Below are 8,600 nucleotides of genomic sequence, written 5' to 3'. Positions count from 1 at the left end.
GTAGTTTATTTGTCACTTTACTCAATTAAAATAAGTTGAAAATAAAGAATTCCAAGAGCAAAAATTTCCAAAACCATCACTCTCTAAATAGTAAAACTCCTAAACAGAGTATTAAAGATAGCGAGTCAAAGTTCAAGGATCAAGAACTTAAAAAAGAAAGTAGTTAACTAACTACACTGCAACTACTTTTCTGTTTTGCTAAAGTCTGTCTTGATTAATCTTGTTGAGAGACTAAGTCAGAGTCGCTGAGCTTTATATGGTTGTGTCTCAGTTATTGCAAGTGTAGTGTTGTAATACTCCAATAGCTCAATACATCTGTCTTTTTCTCTTTTCGTTCTGAAAAGCTTTCTTTTCTCTATTTTCTCTGCTGCAACAGTTTCTGGAGTTGCAAGTCGTCTTCTTTGTTTTCCAATTACAGAGTCCACTAATTTAATCCTCCAAAGTCTTTTCCTTCCCCTAGTAACACACACTCAAGTGTTACTAATTTCTTTCACATTTTAGGCCATTGATGTTTTTTTCTCCTTTCTCAATGGTGGTGTTTCTTGGAAAATATATAGTAGTTGATGTTACCAAACTCTCCACTATTTTACTAATCTTTTGATGAATCATTTTTGACATTTTTGGATAGTCGTCCAACAAGAAAATAATTATATACATTAAAAGAAAAAAAAAAACAATAAGGTATAGACTTTTAAGTTTCAAGATCTAACCAACTAGTAACTTATCTATAATGATGTTTCCTTATAAGCTGTGAACATAAGCACCCAAAAAATTTAGTGCGCTACATGTTCCATTCAGAAATTAAGCAATGTTCTAACGGTCTAGGGCACAAAATACACAGAAGCAGTTACACAAATAGGTTAGATAATGGATTGATTTCTACAGTAAATTAACATGAAGACTGAGAGGGACGAAATATTGTTGAGTTAGAAAACATCCTCTATCAAGGCTCGCCACTGTTGGAATGTAATGTAAGGCAAGGCAATTTATCCTCTATCCAACCACTGTTCCAGTAATAGAGATGATTGGCATGTCATGTAACAGAAAGTTCCTCAATCCTCATCAAGATTGTGCACAAACCTGTCGTAATGGAGTATTTCAGTTGTTTAGGTAAAGAGGATGATTAGTGATATAGAAGATGTATCTTGATCGGAGTCCAATAGATATTTTGATAATTTAGAAAGTGCTTAATTCTCAGAGAAAGAAGCGAAAATGAATACATCAAGTGTCATGCCATTATGCCAATCTCAAAGCTAAGCCAAAAACTAGGGCTGTTTGGTTTGCTAAAAATAAAAAAGAAAACACAAATGCGGAAAAAAGCGCTGATGCATCCCACCCACCTTACGCATTGCGCAGGATCCAGAAAGAGCCACTTGTTCGCATCCAAAGGGTATAATATAGACAGCCTAACCTGATGCAAGCATCATGGGTTGATTCTACGGCTTGAACAGAGACAACTCAATTGCTATTCTAAGGCTCCCCTTTAAGAAAATGGAAACACAAACCAAACTTGATTTCTTCTCACACTTTTATTCGGTCAAAAACTAAAACCAAATCCTTAAACTAAATCTCAAAATAGAATACTAGTAGCAATTATTGTCTATGTTAAATATCATTGTAACGTAAGGAACAGAACCCTCCACTATAGAAAATACAGTGCCTATTGAAAAACTTCTAAAGAAGCATATACTAAGATGCTTTCCACTTTATAGAGCTTGCAGCAGAAACAGTACAAACCCTCAACCCAAGATTATGTACCAGGAGTCATCCGAACCAAAATACAGAACACCACACGAAGAAAAAATGGGAAACAACAGAAAATAAAATTTGCATTTTGTAATTTAGTGGTGCATATTTTGTAATATATCCTTTTTTATATATATATAAAAATAACCAAACACTTTATTGCATAGTGTAAAAGATGGAAACAGCATTTCTTTCGCCAGGGCTTTAAACTATGGCTGTATACTCGGTATAGTGAGTTAGTGACAACTTACACTAATCAATTTTGAAGTGAATGTTTTAATGTCAACCAACCAATATTTAACTTTCCAATCTAGGTTTATATCATTCTCTAAACGATTGGTTGTCCATGCTTCTACATTACCAGTAAATGACCAGGGATAGAGGAAGAAAAGAAGGAAATGACTACAAAGACCTAAAAGGAATGAAATGGAATAACACTTTCAAATGCTAGAAATGTTTAAACAAAAGATGGGGATGCTGTAGCAATTGCCACCTCTTCAAAATAGGTGCTGGTTAAATTAGCGCTTGTTTTGCAACCGTGACAAACAGTGAAAACCATGACAAACATGCGAACTAGTTGGGATGTTCTTACTCCTGATGTGCAGAGGAAGGCTAGAAATGGAAGCCGGGAAGGGAGTTGGAGGAAAGTATGGCAAAACTTTGAAGCCTAGTTGGCTAAAATGTTATTCTATATTATGTCAATATTATAAAGACACATTTTAAAGAATAACACAAGACTAAAATATACTGGGGTGCAAGTTTTAGGGCTTATTTTGGTAAAGACTATAATTCAAGGACAAATATATGGTGTTAACCCTACAAAAACATAACAAAAGTTTTTACCTATACAATTGTCAGTTTGAGCTAATGAGCTTCATCATTTTCTCAATCTTCATCATCAGAGCTGGCTTCATCACTGCTGTAATCGCTACTATCACTACCGTCAAGATCCAAATTAACATGCTGCACTTGAATGACTTCAGGTTGCTTAGGCTGAGGGATGTGATGGGGTACTTGTTGCTGCTCAAACCTTGGTGCAGGAAGTGAGTCCATGGGTGGCAATGGCACAGGATCCCCAGGTTTCCACCCAGGTGGGGGAAGTGGAAGATCAATAGGCAATTGCACAGGCATTCCAGGCTTCCAGCCAGGCGGAACTGTAAAATTTGGTGGAAGCAACCCTTGAATTGCAGACAAATTGGCATCCACTTGCTGTGGAGGTGGAGGCTCAATAATGGCCTCTATTGTTTTCTCTTTCGTTTCAACAACTTTAGGCAATCCAACATCAAGGTCAGCAAAGTTATATAACTGTGAAGCTCTCATTTGCTCCTCTTGTGGCGCAGGTGGCAGTGCACCACGCAAAGGGGCTTGCCCAGCTCCAAATTCTGGTGGCGCAAAGGTTGTATAACTTATCCGGTGAGCATATGATAATATATCTGATAGCTTCAGCTGGGATGAGACAGTTGAGGATGTCAAAGAATCATCTTCACTGGCATCTCCCGATTTCAACCTCTTGGTGCTGCGGCGATAATCAGAGTAATCATCAACAAGAATGTCGAGACACCGCTCAGCATCTTTGAGTTTGTTGGCAAATGCAAGAAGTGCTGAATCTTTTGAGCGAATTTCCCGATCAATCTTCTGCTTAGCATCTTGCAGATCAAGAATCTCTTGGAGTTCAGCGACAGCTTCAAAGATCTGAGTTTGAAGAATAGTGAATTGTGAAATAACTCCTTTGGTTGTGGAAGGAGAAGAATCATGTGGGGTCGATGAATGAGCTTGGCCTTGGGTAGAAAGGAAGGTGGGGATGGATCCTCGGAATGCAGTGACCCAAAGCGACCTGTTGGGTGAAACTTCAAAGAGCTTAGAAGTTAAGGAAGCCATTTGTTGAAGAAGTGCTTGTGCTCGAGGGAGAGGTGGGAGAAGAGAGAGCAGAGCTGCAGAAGGGCCAGCTGCGTGGCGGTCTAGGTGGGGCTGGTGATGATGGCTCTGTGAGGGAGGGAGCTTTGGGGGAGTAGGATTCGGAATGGATGGTGAATTCGGGTTTGTGAGGCCTAGCCTAGCAGGGGATTGCACAATTTGGTGCTGAAGCATTTTGTACAAATGACTCTGATCCTTTTCTCTTTCAATCTTCTACCTGCCACAAATTAGAAAATGTTGTATCAGATCTGAATGATTTCTGAGTAAAGACCAAAGCTGCTTTATATCCAGCAATTTTCATCTGCTTGACAGAATATTAAAATAGCATTATTAATACATAAAAGAAACAAAGGAAAAGGTTCTTAGTGTTCTCTCAATATGAGAGAATGCCAGAACTTCAGGTTCTTCTACCTTAACTCCCTCATGGCTTCATAGCCATCTGAAACATACATCCACAAAAATCACTTACATAAACAGTTTAGAACCTGGATTCAACACAAGTAACCACAACCTTCCAAACACAGATAAGTCAGCACACAGACATGTAACCACAAGTCCACAACGCAAGGAATCATGACAATCATTACACATCTCTTTAACCATACAAAAGTAACCTAGCCACCATATTACCCACCACTTCCTAAACAGTAAACACAAACCACCTTAACCAAGCCCACCACCAGATTCATCAAACGCAATAATCTACTGACAGTGTCACTACTCACAAGAAATAGAAGAGATTGCAAAGATTACACAGAACAGATTGCACATTGAACAGCAAAAGAAAATATAACCCTAATGTAAATACAATCAAGAGAAACAAAAAGGAAAAAACCAAAGAAAGATAAAAAAAAATATCATAATAACCCTAACATATTGCACAAATTTGGAATCCTTAAAAAATTATAAGAACAGATTACACAAATATAAATCATAAGAACAGATTTGGAATGATAAAAAATCATAAGAACAAATAAAAAAACATAACCCCAATATACACAGAACATATTGCACAAATTTGGAATCCTTGAAAAATCATAGGAACAGAGTACACAAATAAAATCATAACATAAAAAATTCATCAAAGGAAGATTTTTAAAAAAAAAAAAAAAAAAAACTCACCTGGATCACGAGGAAGAAGCGGTGTTTGCGGCGGAGGGAAGGAGTGAGCAAAAGCAGGTCAGCAGCAAGCAACTCAGCCACCGACGAGGGAAGGAGTATGCGGAGGCTGTCAGCGGCGGCAACAGGGCCGGTGTCGGACAGTGAGCGGCGGCGACAGGGACTAATCTAATAAAATAGATAGATGAACAAAGCAATTTAAAATCCATATCCTTAACAGATCAAGTCGTCAATATTCAATAATCAAGTAATCAATTAATCAAGATAATGAGAGAGGCAACAGAAAAAAAAAAAAAAAAAAAAAACTAGAAGAGAGCAGATCGGTACGGAGATCTGACCGGCGGCGAGAGAGAAGCACAGCCGCAGTGTGAAGGAAGTGGCTGCTGTTAATAGACAGCATGGGAATTTGGATAAAAGGTTTTTTGTCAGTATACCTCTTTCTAGTGTTCTCTGTTGGGAGTTTCATGCTATTTGGAGAGGGCTTGTTATGGCTTGGGATTGCGAGTGCAAATAGATCATATGTGAAACTGATAATCTTGATGCGTTTCTTCTTATTTTGCAAGGCACAACCAGCATAATTAGGAATGACTCTGATCTGCTTGACAAAATCAAAGAGATGCTCCAGTGCAATTGGACGGCTACTTTAGTACTCATCCAGTGCACAGCAAACAGAGCGACTGATTTAATGGCTAAGACTGCTGCTTTAAACAAGCAGGTGTATCTAGAGTGGTTACTGCCTCCTAATAATTTAGATATTATTATTAGAGAGGAGTACTACTCTTTTTCTTAGGTCTTTTTTCTTTGTGTTATGTTCGGTCACCAAAAAAAATATCGTGCAAGTTATTAAAGAAATAGTTTTATTATAGTGTTTTTATTTTTTAAGAAGATGTTTTTTATTTCAAATTTTAAGTACAAATTGAATAGAAATTTAATTATAAAAACATAATTTTTTCCTTTTGAATCGGTATTTATATTTATTTAATATTTCATTCTCTAATTGCTTTACAGAGAGGTCAATAACCTTATGCAATAATTTATATTTAAATAATTCAAATATAAAAGTATTTTAAGATAGACAATACATGTTGGTATAAATGTGATTTTATAAAATTAATTATGATTAAAAAAATTTATTGTCATATAATTTGTGTTAATAATGTTAGTGAAAATCACATTAAAGCAAGGTTCAGAAAACCGGACCGGTCATCAAACCGCTCTAGTCACTGGTTTACTGATCTAACCGGTCCAACCGGTGGTTCAACCGGATAAATCGTTTTAGAATAGAATAATAAATAAATTATAAGGTGCTTTATACAGGTAAGCTTATTAGAAATATGCAAAACTCTAAAAACATGAGAAAGTACCAGTTGAAAGCTTCTAATTACAATTGTTACCAAATATATATGTCCTTTATGTAAGGTTAAATTTGAATGGAAAAGCATCTTATGTGCAATACATCATAGAGGTCACATTCAATAATTTTATTGACTTGAAGCTCATTAAAAAAACAAATAAAAATTAAAACTCCTTGATTCTTTGGCAACCAAATGATTGAAAAGATAAGTGAACATAGACCAAATGTGCAGGGGTTGAGCACTAACATTTCAGAAATTAGCAATACTCAACATCTAAAACAGAGAGAATAATTGTACAAAAATAGATATTAACAGTTTATAATTTGTGGGAAATAACTTAATATTCTATAGTTTCTTTCTTCTCCTTTTAGTTTCTTTTTTTCAATGGAAACAAGGTGTAACAATAAAAATTCAATAATAAAAATTCCATCATTCATTTTAATCAGTTCAAAACAAGATACAACTTAGCTAAATTTAACTAAAAAATTTAATAAATAAATTCAGTTCAATACAACAGAGAAGACTTAATCATTCAGATAAAAGCTCATGCTTTAGTATCATTTTAACATTAATTAACAAAGAATTATCAAAGTTTAAGCATAATTTTTTTCAATACAGCATAAAAAAACAATCAAATAGAGTACAGCCCAGCAGTAGCAGTAGAGTTAATCATTCAACAATAGCATTAACCATGTTCTTAACCTAAAGCAGGAGCCAAACACAATGAAAATTAACAGCATGTTCTTAACCACAACACAAGACCATATCTGCCTACAGCATTCAGCCATTCAACATAACACAATTTTGCCTAGTGCCTACAACATTCAGCCATTCAACACAACACAATTCTGCCTACAATCAGATAACCCCAATCATAAACATCATTACCAAATTAAATAAAAAATCAACCAAAAATCACCTTGCAAATCAAAAACTCAATCTCTTGAACTCAATAATTACATCAGTTATCCAACTAAATAATTGCATCACAGTTATCATAAACTGATTTCAAAGCCTAGAAGCAGTAAGCAAAACCAATCAACAAAGCACTGACTGAGTATTCTGTTCTGATTCTGTGACTGGGAAGCAACAAATTCAAGTTACAGCAACAAATTCAACAAATCCAAGTAAAGTCCCGATTTACAGCAACATTTAGATTAGCAACAAGGCAAATTTGATTAGCAATTCAGCAACATACAAAAATACAGGGAGAAGGGAAATCTGAAAAGAGAGAACAGGGAAGCGATGGTGCAGAGACTCACCAACGATCGACGGTGAGTCGGCGACCACCCCACGAGTTGCTTCTACCGCCGGCGACGAGACAGACGAACCACGAGATGCCAGTGACTGAGACGAGACTCGAGTGAGGCTGGGAGGCAGAATCGAGCAGAGACAACCACGGACGACGAGCAGCAACCAACACGCACAGCTCGAGCACTCACTGGCGGAGGGAGGCGCAAGCAGCCGAGCACAGAGGAGAACGGCGAGATGCGAGCACCCGACGTGGAGGATCCGGCGAGAGGCCCGAGAGCACGAAGACGGAAGTTCTTGAGTGCGATGGACGGCGGCAGCAGTCTCTCACTCCGACAGACGGCGACAACTATTGGTGGAGGCTAGGGTTTGCTTTCTTTGGTGGAGGCTAGGGTTTGATGAAGGAAGGAGTTGGAGAAGGGGGGAATGGGGTATAACGCGCAACTTTTTCCCTTTCAAGGAAGGAAACGAGGTCGTTTTCTGTGAACCGGCCGGGTTCCGGTCCGGTCCGACTTGCCGGTAACGGCCGGTTCAGCGGTTTTTGAGCGGTTTTTAATTTTACGGTTTTGCACGTTAGATCGGACCGTTTTCTTTGCCGGTTTCCGGTTGAACCGGTTCGACCGGCCGGTCCGATCCGACTTTCAGAACATTGCATTAAAGTGAAATTTATTAATAGGATATAATTTATATATTTTTTGTATTTTCTTTTAAATTTATTTTGTACAATAAAATGATATATCTAAAAATAGATATTATTTTTATGGTTTAAATATTACAAAAATATAATTTATAATTACAGATTTTAAGAATATTTAGTGTTAAAATTTTGTGTGTAAGTGACAACATTGAAATCATATTTAACTTATGTACAAGAATATGCCTAAATAACAAAGATTATTCACAGTGGATCTAAGTTATGATAGTTAAGTAACATATTAATGCATATAATAATGTCTAATTCATCTAAAAAATAAAAAAATCAATGAAACGGATTTTAACAGACATTTTTTTAAAATATTTTTTAATCTAAACAACATTTAATCAAATAATTTTTTAATATAAATATTTTATTTAAGATGGTACAAATTATAAAAGTTTGTTTGATGCAGTATAAATTGGTTTTAAAAGATAGAATTTTAAGATTTTATTTTAAAAGAAATAAATAAGAAATAAATACTCCTTTAGGTTGATAAAATAAATAATTAAGTATCATTT

The 8,600-nt window shown here is 36.2% G+C and overlaps 1 protein-coding gene across 8 annotated transcripts; it reads right to left on the bottom strand.

Moving 5' to 3' along the window:
* Positions 1 to 625: 625 nt before the first annotated feature.
* On the bottom strand, positions 626 to 7,886 carry LOC107608529 (mediator of RNA polymerase II transcription subunit 4). 8 transcript variants are annotated; one of them, XM_088494115.1, is made up of 5 exons: positions 7,397 to 7,886; positions 5,118 to 5,329; positions 4,783 to 4,947; positions 2,590 to 3,877; positions 626 to 1,080 (listed from the first exon to the last, which is right to left on the bottom strand). In XM_088494115.1, the coding sequence occupies exon 4, from the start codon at positions 3,832 to 3,834 to the stop codon at positions 2,632 to 2,634; it is 1,203 nt and encodes a 400-aa protein (XP_088350241.1). In that variant the 5' UTR covers positions 3,835 to 3,877; positions 4,783 to 4,947; positions 5,118 to 5,329; positions 7,397 to 7,886; the 3' UTR covers positions 626 to 1,080; positions 2,590 to 2,631. The 8 variants fall into 8 exon arrangements, with proteins under 8 accessions (XP_088350241.1, XP_088350243.1, XP_088350240.1 ...); XM_088494117.1 differs by having other exon boundaries at positions 5,214 to 5,329; XM_088494114.1 differs by having other exon boundaries at positions 5,118 to 5,326.
* Between the last annotated feature and the right edge of the window lie 714 nt (positions 7,887 to 8,600).

Source organism: Arachis ipaensis, chromosome B7 (genome assembly GCF_059453495.1).
Source record: "Arachis ipaensis isolate K30076 ecotype BB chromosome B7, ASM5945349v1, whole genome shotgun sequence".
Taxonomy (NCBI): Eukaryota; Viridiplantae; Streptophyta; class Magnoliopsida; order Fabales; family Fabaceae; genus Arachis; species Arachis ipaensis.
Note: the sequence above shows the minus strand (reverse complement) of the source record. Positions and strands in the feature narration are given on the sequence as shown.

Excerpts from the sequence above, each read along its gene's own strand:
- LOC107608529 (XM_088494115.1), bottom strand. The coding sequence starts at position 3,834 with ATGCTTCAGCACCAAATTGTGCAATCCCCTGCTAGGCTAGGCCTCACA.